At 37.5% G+C, this 20179-nt stretch overlaps 1 protein-coding gene across 1 annotated transcript in view; it reads right to left on the minus strand.

Annotated features, from left to right (window-relative positions):
• The window catches only part of AGTR2 (angiotensin II receptor type 2), a 67806-nt gene that overhangs the window by 20301 nt on the left and 27326 nt on the right, over nucleotides 1–20179 (minus strand). Inside the window, exon 2 of the mRNA XM_044057457.1 lies at nucleotides 8799–10004. Within this exon, the coding sequence (XP_043913392.1) occupies nucleotides 8813–9949 (1137 nt within the window). The 5' untranslated portion in view covers nucleotides 9950–10004 and the 3' untranslated portion in view covers nucleotides 8799–8812. The remainder of the gene's footprint in view (nucleotides 1–8798; nucleotides 10005–20179) is intronic.

Raw genomic sequence — 20179 nt, forward strand, 5'->3', positions numbered from 1 at the left:
AATTTCATAACGTTGAATTTTATAACATTGAGACCATAATATTGAAAATTCAAAACACTGAAAACTCAAAACATTGAAAACTCAGAACATTGAAAGTGGGCTTCATAACATTGAAAACAACATTACACAAGTAAATAAGATTCCCTTCACCTACAATGCCTAACTAACAAACACACTTTATACTACATTTCTGCAGGGGGGGGGCAGTGCCCCCCACACCCCCGTGAATTAAATATACCAACTCCAAGGTCACACTACAGTGGAAAAAAGTTAATTTCCTAACTTCATTGTATGATACAGTGAGGTTAGGGACTTAACTTTTTTCCACTGTACTGCGATCTTGGAGTTGGTAATATTTGATTTATGGAGGGTGCAGGCGGGGCTTGCCCCCCTGCAGAAATGTAGTAGAAAGTGTGTTGATTACTTAGGTGTTGCTGTAGGTGGAGAGGATGATATTTAGATATGCATTGCAGTTTTCAATGTTATGAAGCACACTTTCAATGTTCTGAGTTTTCAATGTTTTGGGTTTTCAGTGTTTTGGGATTTAGATGTTTTGGTCTCAATGTTATGAAATTCAACATTAAGAAATTTCAATGTTATGAAGTAGACGTGATATACCATCTACATTTTATCATACAGGAATCAAAAGAAGTCTTCATGGAATCATCTGCACCAATAACAGAATAAGCACACAAGGTACAAACTAAAAATACAAACTCCATTTATCGAAGACATTTAATATTCAAATGTTTGGACTGTAATGGCAGGGAGAGGGATTTTATGCAAAATTAAGAATTAGGCAACAATTTGAAACTAGCTGATCACCCAGTCAAAATGGTCCAATGACTGCAGTGTGGCACTATTTGCCAAATGAAAAGCATTATTCCTGTTCCTGAGATTGGTCCAAGAGCTAGGATTTGGAGTTACTTTAGGTTTCCATCTATCTTGCAGCTTATGAAAGATTCTCAGACTTTCCAGTTTTTATCTGCCTGCTGATATGAAATACTTTCTACAACACTAGGAAACAACCCAACCATTGCAATCCTATTCTGACATTACTAAAATTACCTCCACTGACTCCAAGAGTCCTTTTAGACCAAACTTTGAGGCTATCACATTTCTGGCTGCCAAAAAGGAGAAGTCTGTGGACAAGCTCTTAGCCACACCAACTAATCATGGGGGGGGGGGCTATATACAAATTATCTGACCAATGGAATCTTCCACAATCCTTTCTTCTCCAATACAAAGTCAGATGCAGGCAGACTGACTATGTTTGGTAGACTAGAAGAACTGCAGGAAACTGAAAGTAGTTGGATCTCCCCCTTATCTGCTTTGGCAAGCCATACTACAGGGAACACTACAACAAACTTTTAGGAAAGTAATTACATAAACTGCCTCCTCTTTTTTGACAATAATGATATATAAAGGAGGGACAATTTATTTGATGAGTGAATGTAACTTTTTCTGATTTAATTAGAATGTATGGCATTTGATAGGATAATACAAAGTGGAATGTGGCGGCATGAACCTTGACTCTAGATCACTGTTGAAGTGACACCTAGACCCCATGTACAAAAATTGGAAAAGGAGTTGTGGATGGATGTCAGAATGGATCAATAGATAGGGTGGAATGTCTGTATTTAAATGGTATCAACAGAAGATGTATGTTTTGATAATAATGATACTAAAACACAATCTTTCTTTTCTTTTATCTTGCATATTTATGGATGAGTGGCTAGGTGACAATGCAGACCCCCCTTTTTTCTTCTAAACAATTGTACTGGTTGAACATCTTTTGTTTTCTGAATACCTATTTCCTTAGTAATGGACCCCATCCCCTCTTCTTTGTATATTGTGCATAAATGGAGTTGGTAATACTTATTTCATGCTGGTGTGAGGAAGCATAATGGGTAAAACTGTTTTCACTCTGTCGGTATTACAATTTTCAGAATTTATCAGAACAGATATCTAGAACAGAACAAAGCATATAAGTATATACAAGGACTGACATATATTGGAATACAGTTGACGCTGAGGTTACATGTTCCAGAATATGCTAGGTTAGGGAGTGTGACTAATCTCCTCTTTATCAGCTTTAAAAAACATTTTGTTCATTTAGTCTGTGCTAGTTTAATTACCCTAGTGGTTCCTGGCTCAATGCAAAATAAAATGTATACATCAGGTATATATTTTACAAGCATTAAATAATTAGCTACTGACATTTTACTTGCTTCAACTGTCAGTTAAAGCTGGAGCGATAATATTATCAGCACTAGTAAAACTAGTTCTGTACTGGGAACCAGTATGTCCTTGATTATCACATGCTGAAATATGAAGGGAATTTCTATGTATTATAAAGCCAAGGTGTAACTACCTGGTTTTGTAAATTTAAGACACACATTGCACTCTTACAGGAAACCATACTAAAATCTAAAATGAATCCATCTCCCCCAAAGTATGGAAGAGGAGGATGTATTGTGGTGGAACAGGAGTAGATAAAGGAGAAGTCACTATCTTATTAGCTCAAGAGTTTAGAGGTATTGTGTAATCACTTTCTGAGGATCTTGCTGGAAGAAGGATCATTATGAAGATAAAATGACAAAACAAAATGATAGTTGATTAATAATAATGCCACAACAGGGTGGGCGGGACCGAGAAAGAAAGTGCAGGTGCTCATCTGTAGTACAACCTCCATTATTTTGCTGGTGAATTTTGATACAGTATTTGATAGAACACTGAGAGTAACTGGTTCACTGGTGGAAATGTGCAGGAATGGAATTTATTAGATGGACAATGTTTAATCTTACTGGGGAAGATTACATTAACTTTAGCTACACCATAAGCATTACGAGTAGAAGTAGATATATTTATTTTCAATACATGCTGTCAAAAAAAAAAAAAAAACAAATACAAATATTGACCACCCCTTTGTCAAACCATAGTATGAGATATCTTGCTATGAAAATTAAACCCCATCACCACCTGTCATCCCAATTGTGGATGGATTTACTGGGGTTAAAGGACAGATATAAACTACAACTCATGACTTCTTTGGTTAAGCCTTTTGAAACCAAGACTACTGTAATTACTTAGGGTAGACTGAGAAATGGATAAACTTTAAGAAAAGTTTACAAAATTGGTGCAAGCAATTAGACAAGGCAGAGGGGTTAACAACAAATGAATGCTTAGAAGATGTAGAACAACAACTTGACATTCTACATCGAAACTACAAAGACAGCTTGAGTCATAATAAATTGTTACATCAAATGCTTGTGAACTTAAAAAAGACATACAGTACCACCATAACTAATACCTTTTACAAGAGATGGGAACCATACAAGCTGTCTTATTATGCAAAGGGTATCAAATCTAATAAAGTGTTAGCTAGGAAATCTAGAGGGGGAATCAAGAAATGTTTATCCCACATCAGATGGGCATATTATTACTGATCTGGTCGTAATGAATAGAGTTTTTATTAAGGAACATTTCCCCAGCCTACAAGTCCTGATTCAGAAACTGGTATTGAAAGGTGGAACTATATTCAGTCTCTCAATATAAACAAAATTTCAAATACATTTAAGCAGAAGCTGGCCAGACCAATAAATAAGAAAGAAATGGCACAAGCTAAAAAGTTCTTCTCTGCTAGTAAAGCCCCTGATCTTGATGTAATCTCTCTGGATTTTTATAACTGGTTTGACAGAAATTTAACAAATCCTCTATACTTGATGTTTCTTGAAGCTGAGAGAAGTGGATTGTTTGATAGGGAGCTTATGGAAGCTAAGGTGATACTTTTTTCAAAGCCGGACAAAGAGATCCTAGACCCCACCAATTACAGAACTATCTCTCTAATTAATAAGAAGATCCAAGATCTTGGCCAACAGATTGGATAAGTTGATGATGCAATTTATACCTATGAATCATCAAGGGTTTATAAGAAAATAAAAAGAATGGTCTGTGACTTAATTAAACTGTGTCTGAATTTACAAGTGCTGGATCAGAAAGTAAAATAGAATGTCACCGTAGTAGTTTATTTCCATAAAGCATTTGATATCCTAAACTGAGAATTCACATGGGATGTAATACTTGCTTGTGGATTCCCTTATACCTTTATTTAAACAATGAAAATAGGTCACACAGAAAAAACAATCAGTAAAAAAACAAAAGAAAAATCTGTCAAGACTAGACCACTGAATGTCCATGTTTTTTTCTTTTTACTTTTTAAGTCTATTTATGGACACATTTAAGCCAATAAAGCCAAATCCCACTAGGTGTGAACATTTATGTTTCAGTCTTCTTATGGCATTATCAGTACAACATAAGTGGAATGTTTGGTTAACCTTTGGAAACACAGGATTGTTGTGCCCAACAGATATCCATTACTATTAGGGTGTCTGCAAAATATCCCAACCAACAAACTAGAACAATGAGTAAAAAGGTCACACAGAGAAAACAATCAGTAAAAAAACAAAAGAAAAATCTAGCAAGGCTAGACTTTCCACTATGCGATTCCTTAAATCTCTTGTATTAGAGGCAACATGGGATATATGCGAATGACCCTTTAAGGACATCAGGTGTTTCAGCTAAATGGCATTCTTGCTAGAGTTTTCTTTTGGCTTATACCTTTATTTGGACATTTAAGCTATTATATGCCATCCTCAGTGCAAGATGAGCACTAATAGACTATTACCCCTCAGTAACTTATTCAGGGCACTAGAGAGGGGTGTCCATTATCACATTACTTATTTATATTGGAGGTTAATGTATTAGACACCGTGTTACAACAACATTTCATTAAAGGGGGGGTGGAAAAATTAAATGCTAAATATACATTCACTTCATGGCTTGCAGATGATTAGTAAATGGTTAGAGTTGTGAATAAATTATATAAATTCAAAAATGTTCTCCGTATGGTGCAGGAGGTTGAAAACTTAGCTACATGGCCATATTCCCCCTTGCCTAACATCCGGCAATATACCTATTTGGGGATTCCCATGGCAACACATATTAATAAGCTACAAGACTAGAATGTGAAACCACTATTGGCACAAATCAATGAGCATATTAATTTGTGGCATTACTGCTCCCTTCCCTTTCTTTCTAGGATTCATGTTATTAAAATGTTTATACTGCCTAAGATACCATTCATACTTAGACATCTTCCATATTTAACTTGAAGCAACAAAAACTTAAATGATACAAAAAAATCTTCAATTACTTTTGGCAAGTACAGAAACCATGCATAGCTAAGCAAAAATGTATTAGTCAGTCCAAGAGGGGCAGGGATTACCTACCCTATGGGCATATAGTGCTGTTGAATTTGGGCAACATTATTTTCAGGTTAGAAACACCCCCCAACCAATGTGGTTTGAATCCAAATTTCATATTATTCTGAAAAGGAAAAACAGCAGTACAGACAATACTTCAAGCAAAGTCAGGGACCCAAGAGGAATGCAAGACTGGTTTGAGAATACATTTTGTTTAAAGTATATGGGCAATAAAGCAAAGATACATGTTCATGTGGGAATCAGGATATGGAGTCATTTGAAAATTCAAGTTGATAAAGTGATATTGTGTTGCAATTGGATAGGAAAATTTATTTTTGTTAAATTATCAATGTCTGGGAAATGGTTTCTTTTTCCTTTCACCCCATTCAGGCATTCTACTTTGACTATTTATTTATTTATTTAACATCTGTTTACCACGAAAGACTAACTGGGACAGAACCCATTTTCAGTGGAAGCCCATAGAGAAATGCTCCAAACGCATGTCTTTTAGAATTTGGGAGGAAATTGGAGCACCCAGAGGAAACCCATGCAAATGCAGGGAGGACATGCAGACTCCACACAGAAGACACCCCAGCTGAGAATCAAACTGAAGAAGCTCTTGCTGTGAGGCAACAATGCTAACTGCTGCACCACTGTACCACCTGAGTATGAAGGGAAGCATAAAATTATATGGTGGTAGTACTTTCAACTTCATACTAATACGTAAAAACCTAGTATGTTGGGTAAGGATTAATTAGAGTGGCTGACTAGATTTAATTGCTCTTTCAACCCATCAGTAATAAATGTGAAATTCCAAAACTAAAAGACTTCTATAGGTTGATAAAAGACAGGGGTCAAGAAACAATCATGCACATCAAGTCTAAATGAGAAAATCAGTTACACAGCTCCATCCAAGACAGGGAATCATTACAGATGATGAAATTATATGCTGATGGGAATGTCTTCTCACTTGCTCAAGTTGCATATATGGAACTTTTTCACATTTGGAAATATGCACCTAACAGGTTTTTAGAAGGGATGAGGCTGAACAGTAGGTGGATGTAATGACATCAGCACTGACGACATTTTACCAGATTCTGGTGGTGAACTTAGTATTGAGTCATAGGGTGAAGCTGTCAGCTTATGAATGTGTCTATGAGTCAATCCTTTCTTATGGTCATAATCTTTGGGTAGTGACCAAACATGAAAGCATGGATACAATAGAAGAAAAGAAACTCCTTCACAGGGTAGTTATGTTCACTGTCCATGACAGACAGAAGAGTTCTTCTATCTTGCAGGATTTTGCTGATAAATCCAAATGTCAGTGCTTCAGTCAAACTGCAATTAGCTGATAGTCTCACTTATCCTTTCCCCCTGTACTCCCCTTCCACCCTCCCTTTTCCCAAAAAAAGCATACATTTCCATCTCTCACATCCCTATCCTAACATAGTTTATCTCACCAGCATTATCTTTGTGCATGTATCATTTTGTCTTTCTTTTCAGCTGCACTAAACTTTCAAAGCATGGTGTATTCATTGCATCTTGCTCTGTAAAATATTGTGGAGTTACAACATTAGGAAGAACTCCATATGCGCAGAGCACATCACTTATGCCACCTCCATGTTCCCATATTTACACAAATTGTTTTTCCAAGGGGAGCAGCCTCCTTGACCTCCTGATGTGAATGTTCTGCCTCTACCTCCCCAAACTTTATATCTGACATCTCCAAGTCCCACCAACTCTGATATATATATATATATATATATATATATATATACAAATCAGGGAGTCATTAGGCTCATTTATAAAAACGAGTGTTCATCTTCAAGCATGTAGTGTATAAGTAGCTGAACTATAAGGGCATATTCTACAACCAAATGTTGTCTTAGATCATGTAGCATCTTACCTAAATACAATGTAACTGATACTTACATCATATGTTTATTATTCTACACACTGTCATAGTTATGCAGCATACAGTGTATATCCACCTGTGGTAATGACTGTGATATCTGACAGCACCAAGGCTAGGTCTGAAATCAGTCTGCTATGAAGCAGTACATTATTCCAATCAACAAATCATAAATTAATGAATGTATTATTAATGTCAGAGAAAACACTGTTTTTCTAAGCTGAGAATAGTTAGTTAAGGTGGTTTGGGTGTCTAATGAGGATATCACCTTGACATCTCCTATGGGAGCTGTACCAGGCACTTCCTATTGGAATGATGCCCTGAGCAAACCTGAGGTATCCAATAGGGATTTTATATCTCTTCTTGCTTGAAATATTTGGGAGGGATTATATGTCCCAGTTTGTAATGGCCACAGTGGTGCAGCGGTTAATGTTGTTGCCTCACAGCAAGAGGTTCTCCCGTTTGATTCTCAGCTGGAGCGCCTTCTGTGTGGAGTTTGCATGTTCCCCCCATGGTTGAGTGATGTTAAAGACATGCAGGTAGGTGCATGCGTGAATGGGTGTGCCTTCTTTGAAGGGAGGGCGTCAGGCTGGAAACTAGGCACCGTAAAAATCCACTGCCAATCATTAGTGGACCGGAGTTCCACTGTGGTGACCCCTAACAGGGAAAAGCCAAAAGACATTACTATATGTCCCAGTTTGTCTACTCAAGATCCTACACAATTGGCTTTTACTTGTTGATGGAGACAAAAATCTGGACTGCTGTGCTCAGCATGATACTAACAAACCCTCACCAAGACAAACTATTTAGAAAATTAGTAGATCAATGAATGCATGAATGGGGGGTATATGGCTGTACAAATGGAAGGTTGGATGGATGGACCGAAAGATTGGAACCAAAAGGTCCAAACTGCTTTGACCAGCATCTCAAAATGATAAGAAAAACAGAGCTAAAAATGCCACAGTTTCCATTACAATGCATTAACTTTGAATTGTTTTCCTACAAAATATGTCTAATCTTCCATTTACTGTAATGTTGCTTTATAATAACGTATTCTATGTCCTACCTGCAGTCTGTGTAAACATGACTGTATATCTTTCTGACAACTACCTGAACACCTTGGTATTGCCATCTTCTTTCTAGTACCTTAAGGATGAACTGTAGAAGTGCGCTGTTGCAGTTACATAATAGCTTGAATTACTTGTTCTAGGAACATCACAATCAGAATTGTGCAAAATGTACAAGATGATGCATAAGCAGAATGTTCTTGCATAGCAGTGTTACAGTAAGAAATGTGCAACAAGGTAGCACTTACCATGACTGCAGTGGACTTTTGTGCATTTTTCAATACGCAGATGATGGTACAACATTTGGGAATTAAATAGCTTGCACTTCTGAAATTCAGTTAAGATGATGAATTAATTTGTAAAACAATATTTCCCATTTTTGTTAGTCTGTAGTAGTGATACTAATATTTATCATTTGTATCTTTATCAATCCTTGCAAACATGCCTCTAACCAACTTCTTAAACCAATGCAAATTCATAAAAAAATGCTATGTCAATGCAAAGATTTTACCTTTTCATCTAGAAGACACTGTTTTATTTATTTATTTTACTTACAAATGAATGGTACTTCAGCTCTCTCCCACTTTTATGCAATTAGCATGTATGACAGCATCTCTAGCATCACTCCCTTTCCTTGAAAAAGAACTGTATCGAGTGGTTGAGCTTCTCCTGCTGCCTAAACTGGAAGCCATCTTGTCAGAAGATAAACGACGGAACTCAGTCTTAAAGTCTTTTCCAATAAAGTAGTACAAAAAAGGATTAATGCAGCTGTTGGATAATGCAAGACAAATTGCATACATAAGCAGAGGGTCAATGGTGTTTTTCAAATCACAGCTAGTTATTACATTAATACTAATCAGAGCATCAAGAAAAGTAAGAATATGAAATGGAAGCCAACAAGTGAAGAATACTACAACTACTGCAATTAACATCAGAAGAATGTGATCTCTGTTCTGATTTCTGTTATTCTCGAGTGCTTGAGGTTTCATTAGATGAACACCAATTCTGATGTAACAAATGCCCATCATTGTCAAAGGAATCAGGAACCCCAAGGTATTTTTCATTAAGGCCAGTCCAGCAAACCACACATTATTTTCTTCTGGTAAATTCATGATGCAGGCGGTGACTCTCAGATTCTCCAGATAGCGTGTCTCACGGAAATAAATTGCTGGAATTGAGGAACAACAAGCCAGAAGCCAAACTGCAACTGAAACAAAACGAGCCTGGCATACATTTCTTCTTCGTTGAGACAGAAAAGGATAAACAATAGCCAAGTATCGATCCATACTCATGCAGGTGATAAAAAATATACTAGCATATATATTAAGTGGAAAGAGGAAGCCACAAATTTTGCACATCACTGAGCCAAAGATCCAGTCATAGTTCAAAGCATAATAGACAGCCCAGAGTGGAAGGCTGGCAAGGCAGACTAAGTCTGCAATGGCCAGATTGAAAATATATATGCTGGCAACTGTTTTTAAACCAATACATTTGTATAAAATTGTGACCACTATACTGTTTCCTGTAAAGCCAATAATGAAGATAAGGCTGTAAACAACTGGAATAAGGCTAAACTGATACTCCGATATCGTAACATTGTCACAGTGAGATGAGTTTGTTTCAAGTGACCCATTTGAAGGCTGTGAAGTATTTACTTCAAAAGTGTTTTCATTTTTAGTCGAGTAGTTAGCAAGCATGTTGTCCATCTTTAGAAAAGTTACAATCCACAAATCCCTGTCGTGTCCATTTATACTAGACAACCTGTGAATCACAACAAAAAAAAATTGTAGTAAGAAATTTATGCAATTTAGGACAGCACTAAGATGACAGAAGAAAGTATTTTGTTAATTACATGAACTGGCAATTCTACCAGTCATGAAAATATGTACTGTAGTTCACGACACTAGTCTATAGTACACATAGTAGTATATAACACAAAAGGAGAGCATGACCAGATTTGCTATAGATATAATCAGTTAAGTAAACCTGTTTCACAGTTTTCCATTTGGCCAGTAATAATTGGCAGCTTCTTAACGCACTGCTGCATCATTTCAACTTATGGTCCAAGTTTTCTTAGCATTTTGTTTTTGATTTGCAAATTAAAATATATTTTGAATGTAAAGAAATACATTTGTGATCATCATTTATTGAGAAACAAAAAACAATCAGCAAACCACAAGAAATCACTGTGTAAAAAAATACCTCACCAAACTCTATTCTAATAAATGTATCCACTTAGAAAAGTATTCTTAACTCATTACATCCAAGTGACACCTCCAGGCGAATATGCAGTTAACTCCTACTGACACCTCTAGGAGTCAAAATATTGCTTGTTCATATTTGCATTAATAATTCCAAAACCATGTTATGTACAAGGTTATAAAATATTTCATCTTATAGCTTACACAATAACAAACGCAGTTGCATTAATATTTGACTTCTGTCTAGTGCAGATAAATAGATGTTAACTGTTATTTTTATGATATTAATTTATATAGATAAAATGTTCACTTTTTTCTAAATATCTCAGCAACCAAGTAACACAAACAAAACTCCTTATCCTCATATGAAAGCTCTAAGCCAGATGAATAAAATGCTGCTGACAGTATGTGCGTAACTTGAGTGGTGGCCGAGATATTGTAAGTTGTTTACAAAATATTACAAATGTAATAGTTCCTCTGTTTACTGTTATTTATAAAATTCGGCCTAAGACCAAGAACCTAAACAATACTACCACTATAAACATAGTTTGTGCTGAAGAGTTTGCCATTTATACTTCTTTCATAAACCCTATGGTTCCAGAGATATGAACATTTGTTTGAAATGTGAGGACATAATTTGATTCTGTCAAAAGGCTTAGGCTCCGCCCATTGGAAGTTACAGTGCAAACTTCCTCAGCTCCATTGGAGTAAATGAGTTAACATAAAGAGTTATACTTACAAATACTTGTCATTGTAAGTTGTGTGAAGTAAAAACAAAAACATACAAAAAGACAGTGCAGCAACCTCCCGTGCTTCCAAAATATCACACAGTATATACAAATAGGGCCCATTCTCTTACAATAGAGAAGTGATATTCACTAACTTCATGGTATTAAATCTAGCAGTTTGTGTAATGTGACAAAAATAAACACAAACAAAGCAAAATAAAGCCAAGCTGTTCAATCGGTGTCCTTTAATACCAAGTGCATCTGGTGCCTTGGCCTTTCACCTTCTCAGGATAAAATACATACAAAAGGCAGATCTTTTTATACACGTGCGACCCAGTTAATTAATTGAATAATTTAACAATTAATCATTCAATCATATCCAAAATGCAATAAGCATGAATAACATCACATTTTAACTTATAACTAAACACATTCTTACAATACATGTTCAAAGAACAATATAAATGGTAATACTTGAAAAATATTAAATACAATAATTTATTGAAAACTGAATAAATAAATGCCCTAAAAATTCAAATTGACTTCCAGGTTTAAGACCCTGGGGTATAAAGTCATATAATTAAGACTCAACCTGCTTTCTAATTCAGTTAACTTACTGGCAAAATCACCCCCTCTGGACAGCTGAGGTTGGGCTAAAATGCTAAAGAAAAAAACAACGTCCAAGTCAGAGAGAACTTTGTGGAAATGTTTTGTTACAGGGATTTTTTTTTTTTACAACTGCAAGATGCTCTTATATGTGAAATTCCTGATTCAACTTATAGCAGCAGAATAAAGGAGCTCAACAAACTCCATGTAGGTTTCACAAAGAGCCTACACAGAGTGTTTTTGTGTACGTGATTTTGCTCATCACACAGCATTGCACCATGCATATTAATGAGGTGCTGTGCACATAAGCAAGGTTTCATGGCTCGCACCAGTGTTGCTGGCCTCAAAACCTCTAATATCAATGTAGATCATACTTTTCAATCTTTTAGTGCAAGAAATCTGGACAAAGACTAATATAATGGGGTGACAAAGGCCCAAAAATAAGGACAGATTTTAAGTATTGTTCTTATAAACATAGAAAGTAGTTTGAATAATAGGATTTGTGTTAGCATGCATTTTCTGAAGGATATGAAATATAAAAGTCAAATGTATGTCACTATTTATTGACTTTAATCTTCAGTTATTTTCCAGAAAACCACAAATTTTACAAGGAACAGCCAAAAAAATATGAGGCAAAAATCTGGACAGTTGGGAGGAATGATGCGGATAGCATTTCCATGTAAGGTTGCTGGCCATGAAAGCAGATTGCATGACAGCACGGCAATTGCTTTTCCCTTTCTGGAGTTTTCTTCATTAAAATTTGTTTGGGGCACTGCCATAGATTGTTTTTCCTCATCTCATCTATTTCTCCATTTTTTTTTTTAGGCCAATGATGGCATGATACACCGCTTAGCACAAACGTGTTTGGCCAAGCTCATCTAGTTTGCATGAAGCTCAGCAGTGCACAAACTGGATGAATGAACCACTCAGGTTCAGACAGGACCCAGACAGTCACAAACATAAACCGGATGCATTCAATTAATACTATTCGCCATTGCTCAAACAAGGTAAGTGGCCTTGCACTGAGATTTAACAGTGAGAACCTTACAATGAATACTAAGATAAGGAATGTCAAGTAAGTAATCCTGTGCCAGCAGTTAAGTGCAGGTCTGGAGTGCAGATGGTCCTGGGATCTAGTACAGAGTTTGCAAACTTTGTTTTCCTGTTGTGATGTTGCAGATTATAGCAATGAAGTGCAACATACACAACTGTTTTCTCAACCTTCTTGTGGCAACAGCTGTAAGTGTAGGACTACTGTACACATGGTCCAGGGTTCAAATACAGCTTATTCCATACATTTTTAATGTTGTTCCACTTCAAATTATAGTCACTCTCACTTACACAACTTGACATAGCGTACCTGATATTAATATTTATATGTGTGTGGGCTGAGACACTAATATTGTGTCAGTTATTTATTTATCTATGTATTGTCCATTTATTATCAAAATTATGACTGTGGGAATACTGTGTACTATGTTCATGGAAGTATGTTTCTGCTATCTGGACTGCCATGGTCTCCCCATTTGACTAACGCAGTTACACAAGTGCCTGTATATCAAATACCCTTGAAATTAATTGCTTGCCACTGTTGTGCATCGCTTACTATCTTGCAAACATGTTGCCCAGTAGTGCGCACCCTTGATTAGTGTGTTTGCACAATGGTAAGCGATGCATAACTTTTTCAAATGTTACCAAACCAAAAAGTCTGCACTTTCAGTAAGTGCAATATGTACAATTGGGGGGGAAACATCAGGATACAAAATGCAATAGGCTGGAAATGTTCATTCTACATTGGGATTGATCTATGGTAGTCATGTCTGGTGTTTCTGAGGGAGTGTGCTTCTGAGTGCAAAGGTGAGGTGTTCAGGAGTCCAAAATCTTTACTGGACTCCTAGTTAAGGAGCATGGGCCCCAGTTGATGCAGCGGGACTGTTCAGGGTCAGAATACATGTCTGAAGACTAGAATAGTATTGCCAGTGCTTTGACCAGTGCTACAGGTATCCCCACACTGGTGAACAATGCCAACATGATTTTGATGACTTCTGCAGGAGGAAGTGGGATACCCTTGACCACTGAATCAGGGAATTTAGTACAGATGTGTAAGTATCAATTACAGTGACTAATTGAAAGAGTTAAAGGCTGAATATAGTCAAGACTGGTATTCATATTGGTATTCTGTTCTGTTTTTTCCACAGCTACCACAGACCAAACATCAAATGTGAGATCCCATGCCACACAATTGGCAAGGATGTGAGAAGCGTGTGGTATGGATGCATCAAAACAATACTGTTATTGTAGCATTAAAAATTATGGACAGCTTAGTTGGTATTTAATACAGTTGTATTAAACTTGAGCATGCATATCCCAACTGTAAAAGAAACTATACATGCCTTAGTCTGCAGCACAATGCAACGGTTCCATATTCTCAAATAACAGTGAGCATGCATCTCTAAACCGTAAAAGGAAAGTATGTATGCAGTAGTCTGTATGACAAAATAACAGTACAGTATTAGAGAGTAGTCAGTGGTTGTGGGTTCAAAAATCACGCTTTCCACATATATAATACTGTTAGGTTTTCATCATTATTGCTATGTAACTTCATACCTCTACACCAGTGGCACAAATGGCCTGCTGTAAACTGTAATGAGTATAATTAGAACATGCATATGTGCAATATATGCACACATCAAGGATTGCTGACTGCAATGTGTATCATAGCGTGCATCTGTTATGAAATGGGTAGTCTTAAAAGTAATAAAGAAATTTGTTAGGAATTTGTAGTGTTGAAAGTAAAGGTAACAGAATATGGTCAAATAATTGCATCAATGATTTGTATGTCACATATGAAGTTACTAATGTTCTCCTTTTTTTTCTCTCTCTCTCTCTCTCTCTCTCTCTCTCTCTCTCTCTCTCTTTTTAACATTTGTTTTATTTGTTTTTCCCCACTGATCAGCAGGTTAGATCTGTCCCACAGGATCCTCCTGCCACCACCCCAGCGTCTACAGTACCACTGCCCAGTATGTCTTTTGCATGAATTGACAGCATCCCCTCTGCTGCCCCTGCACTACCTGGCCCCTCAGGTAGTTCTGCCCAAAGGATAGACCTATGGCTCCCTCAGGGAGCAGTGGCAGAGGTGGTGACTCTATCATCCGAGAAGAACTGCCAGGGATGGTGTATTGGATTTTGCACTATACTGTGGGTATACACCTAGTGCCTGCTCTCCATCCTGGTTCAAAATACCCAAAGGAGAAGCAGACATCAGGCACTGCAGCCAGTGGTGCAGTGAGGTAACAGTGATGACAGTTCTCACTGTCACCTAGCTTGACATACATGGGACCTTGATTTCCCCACCCTCTCCCCAACCATAGTGTTCACCCACTTCTTGTGTCCTTCACCATCCCTGTGTCTTGTCTGTCTGCTTTTGCTTCCTCACCTACCCAACTTACCTGACCCAGACATACCGGTGTCCTTTCCCCAACATTCCTGTCACTCTCCAAAAAAAGGGCACCTGTCCCAAAAAAAAATTGTCCCATACATAGCTCTCCATTTCACACATGTCTTCTTGATACCCTTGATTTGGTACAACTGGCTATATAACATGATTGTGTTGGGGTCACCCCTCACTCTGGAGGTGACAAGCCAAACTCAGCTAATATTCTGCATATATGATAATGTTTTACTGTTGAAGAAATGGATATCTATGGCTCTTTCCCACATCTCTTCTGCACATTCCTGCTGTCCTTTCACTTTGTTTTCCTCCAGCTTGCAACCCATTTCACCATTTTCCTGTCTTCCCCATTTCATATCTTTAAAGCATAATTGCACAATGATGAGCATCTAGCAGCACTGAGAGGCAATAGCAAAAAACAGAAGTGTTGGCCTTGGTGCCATAGCCAGTGAAATGGGACCAGGTGGATCCTATGCAGCAGGTCTACCCCACTGTGCAGTGGGAAAAAATAAAAAAAAATTAAAGCAAAAAAAAAAACAAAGAAGATAAGGGTTGGGGTGAGAGAAAAACAAGGGAGAACATTAGTAACTTCATATGTGACGTACAATGCATTAATACAATTATTTGTCTCTGTCCTGTTGCCTTTATTTTAACACTACTAACTCCTAACAAATAACTTTTTTTTACTGTTAAGACTAACCAACTCATAATAGATGCACACTATACTACAGATTTCAACAAGCAATCCTTGATGTGTGCATATATTGCACATATGCATCTTCCAGTTATACTGATTACAGTTTACAGCAGGCCATTGTTGCCACTGCTTTAGAGGTCTGAATTTATGCTGCAATATTAATAAAAACTTAACAGTATTGTAAATTTGGGAAGTGTGGTTTTCGAACCCACAACCTCTGACTATTCTCTAATACTGAGCTGTTGTTTTAGCCTACAGACTAATGCATGCATACTTTCCTGTTACAGTTGAGAGATGCTTGCTCAGTTTGATACAACTGTATAATAAACTAAAAACAGTGTTTTTACTTTTAATGCTATAATAACAGTACTGTTCAGATGCATACATACCACATGCTTCTCACATCCATGCCAATCTAGCAGCATGAGTTTGTGCATTCAGTTCTTGTTCTGTGACAGCTGCTGAAAAAAAGAACAGATCAGAATACCATTATGAACAGCAATCCTGACTATATCCAGCTTTTAACTCTTACAAGTAGTCTATTGTAAATGATACTTACACATCTGTGGGGTGCCCCAGTCCTACATTCCTCGATCCAATGGTTGAGGGTATCCCTCTTCTGATCCAGAGGTCTCTGTAGTGATTCCTACATTGTTCACCAGTACGAGTGATACTGGTAGCACTGTTCAGAGCCTGGGCCAGACTATTACATGCCTCTGACTTGTAATCTGAGCCAAAATAATCCCTCTGCAACAGCCTGGGCCCATGTTCATTCACTAGGAGTCCAACAAACACTTTGGACTCCTGGACACCCCCTCTTTGAGCATGGAATCTCAAAACCTCTCCACAAATGCCTGCTGGGCCTACCATAGATCAAGGCCAATACAGAATGATGTTTTCCCACCAATTGCAGGTGTTGTGCTTATTGAAACTGCACACCTTTTGGTTTTGCATCATTTGAAAATGTGCATCACTTACCATCTCGCAAACATGGTACTCGAGGGTGCGCACTGGCAGGTAACATGTTTGTGTGATAGCCAATAGTATTAATTGAAAGCATCTGGTTTATGTTTGCGGCTGTCTGGGTCCTTTCCGCTACCTAGGTGGTCCATTTGTCTTCTTTGTTCACTGACACTTTACAAGCAAACCAGATAAGCACAGCCAAACCCATTTGTGCTAAGCAGCATATCACTCCAACAGTAGCCAAAAAAATAAATAAATAAAAGGAAAAAGAAAACAATTGAGAAATAGTTGAAATGAGGAAAATCAACCCATGACATAGACAGTAGAAAATGTTAGTACACATGAGATATGTAGGTCTGAATTTCAACTCTTACTCCAATGCACATTCAGAAAACAGGATGGGTGCCTTATTAATCTTTGCCACACAAACAAATCTTCAGCAAAGAAATTAATTCCTCATACAACCAAGTGCAACTGAATGTACACTGATATCAAGGCATAAACTGTTACTTGTACATTTATTATATTTACTAAATTTGGATGTAGTTACCTTAGTGATCACACAACCTGTTATGATTATTGCTTGCAAATATATAGCTCTCTTTCCTTTCTGTGTTTCTTGGTCATTCATCAGTTATCTGACCAGTACTCAGAGACATGCAGCGTATAAGCCAGTCTATATACCTTAAAATGTGTGAGGATATTAACTAGGAATACTATGATATGCAGTTGCTATCAAATGAAAAGCAGGTTGAATGGTACAAACGAGCATAGACAGCTCTTTTGGGGAAGGGGACAAAGGTGAGTTCCTGTTATGGCACATGCAATGGTACAGTGTTCTTTTGAGGGTGGAACCAAGCTGAGCTACTGTTATGGCACAAACAAGGATATTTTGCTCTTGTTATTCTCCTTGTTTTCCATCCTGCCTGTTTGATCTTGTGAAGTTTGTAAAGTCAGAAACTTCAATGTGTCTCATTACTTTCTAACTTCTCTCTGTAATGATTTCCAATTACAAATATATGATGCTAAACTGAAAGCATGCAGTGATCATAAGTACTTTGGAGAGGTAAGAATGTGTGAATCTTTGATGCCTGAGGCCTACTACATTCTAATGGACACATACAAGTCAAATAACTCTCTATTGTCACATTACATTAATTTCTGTACAAATCTCCCACCTTTTACTTGCTTACCTTACCAAGTGATGAAATACAAGGACATGCCATAATATTATTATACAATACAGTACATGTTCAGGACTTACTTTGTAAATACATATGATGTGTACTCAGTCTTTTCATGAGTTTTTTACTAAATGCAGCAGTTGCCGCAGTGTTAGTTCAGGGTTGAGTGTGATACAAGCAGTACACAGCCAATAGATGGGGAGTTAAAGGCTCTGTCTCTGAGTTGAGTCTGGCAGAGGTTGCAGAGTTCCCGTAGTGTGTCCCTGTCCACCATGTCACACTCTACAATGTCCATGTCCTGTATGTTGTGATAAGTTAAATGCAGCATGAAAACTTCTCCATCTCAGCCTAGACCTATTGGCAACAGCAGTAGCATTGCCTGCAGCCTCTAGCACATACAAATGGATTAAAGCAGCAGCAGCTCCTAACATTCTCTCTCTGTAGACTTTTTGTATCTGTACTCCACAACCCTTGAAATCTGCAGGAAAAAACGGCATGGTGTCTATGTGGATGCTTTATAACTTGTTGAACAGCTCCACAGTATTGGCTGATTAGCATGAAATTCAGCTGATTATGCTGTAATTAGCATCTCTGAAACACAAGCTAAGACAGATACAATCCATTAATAATCTACTCCATTACAGAAAGGCAAATGTGTAGCTAGTCAGACTAATGGTGAGGACACTTGCTACATGTTTGCAGGACTTCACAGAAGCATATTTCTTTACAAGATAACTTTACAGAAGAGTACTGAACTCTAGCAGGTATACTCCCATTTTGTTAACTACTTAATGCATATGCTGGAATACATTTATAAATAATGTGAAGCAAAAGCTTTTTCACTTTTATCTATATGCATTAGTTAGAAGTGTACTGATGACATGGCCTTGTTTGTCAAGCCATTTCAGAGGTACATATGATTGACAATATAAAATAGAATGTTGTGTGATAAATATGTACAAATGTTTCAGGGACAGGTCCTTTGAAAGCACTTCTAACATTTCAAAGATGATTTATTAGCAAAATAGTTCATGTGCCTGTGTTTTGTGGGTGGGGGAGCATAGAAAAGTTACTGTTATGTCACAAACTAGAATGGACTGTTCTTTTGGGTGGAGTACAGTTGAGTTACTGCTATGGCACATACAAGCTCTTGCTACTCTCCTTGTTTTGCATCCTGCCTATTGTTAGTATTTCACACCTGTATACTGTTTTATGTTTTTCCAGTGGGTACTACTGACTGCCTACCTTAACTGCTTTATCTGGAAACAGTTACTTTGTAGTTATGTGATATTTATGTGTATTACCATTCTGTTGCCTTTTAGGACATAAACAATGTCAGTGAGGCAGAGAGCCCCATTCAGTGATGCAGAAAACAACACCATTGTTGACGGTCTCTATCAACATGGGGCATTTCTACTGGGAAGGAGTCTGCCCAGTATGGCACACAGGCTACAATTATGGCAACAAATTGTTGAGAACATCATGTCTATAGCTGGCCACACATGTGGCTGACAATTCCAAACTAAGCTTATAACTCCAGCAATCTTCATTCCCCCTCCCCCAAAAAAGACATATGACACAGAAGTAACATTTATGTCAATTATTTTACTATACAACAATATTCAATTGATCATATAACAAAACCTACCTGGAAGCTCCTCTTGGGACTCAGAAGGAGTGGTGCCATACTTTGCTCCATGAACCTATGAACAGGTGCGCCACAGGGCCACTGACATGATTACCACTGCACAAAGGTGAGCAGTTGCAATTGCTTGAGACCTAAGGTTAAGTGAGGGAGACCCTACTATAGAACCACCTCTTACCACCAGTGAAGAGTTCCTGGTCAATATCCTCTATCATGACAGCTCACAGCAGAATGGAGCAGAGTACGGCACCACTACTTCTGAGTCACAAGAGGAGCTTCCAGGTAGGTTTTGTTATATGACCAGTTGAATACTATTGTATAGTAAAACAATTGGCATAAATGTTACTGCTGTGTCATATGTCTTTTTTTTGGGGGGGGTGAAGAGTGCTGCAGTTATAAACTTAGTTTGGAATTGTTAGCCACATTCTTATAGAAAGTAAAGTTAATGCAGATATAGAGGA

This window comes from Protopterus annectens, chromosome 15.part0 (genome assembly GCF_019279795.1).
Source record: "Protopterus annectens isolate FY-2018-M chromosome 15.part0, PAN1.0, whole genome shotgun sequence".
Taxonomy (NCBI): Eukaryota; Metazoa; Chordata; order Ceratodontiformes; family Protopteridae; genus Protopterus; species Protopterus annectens.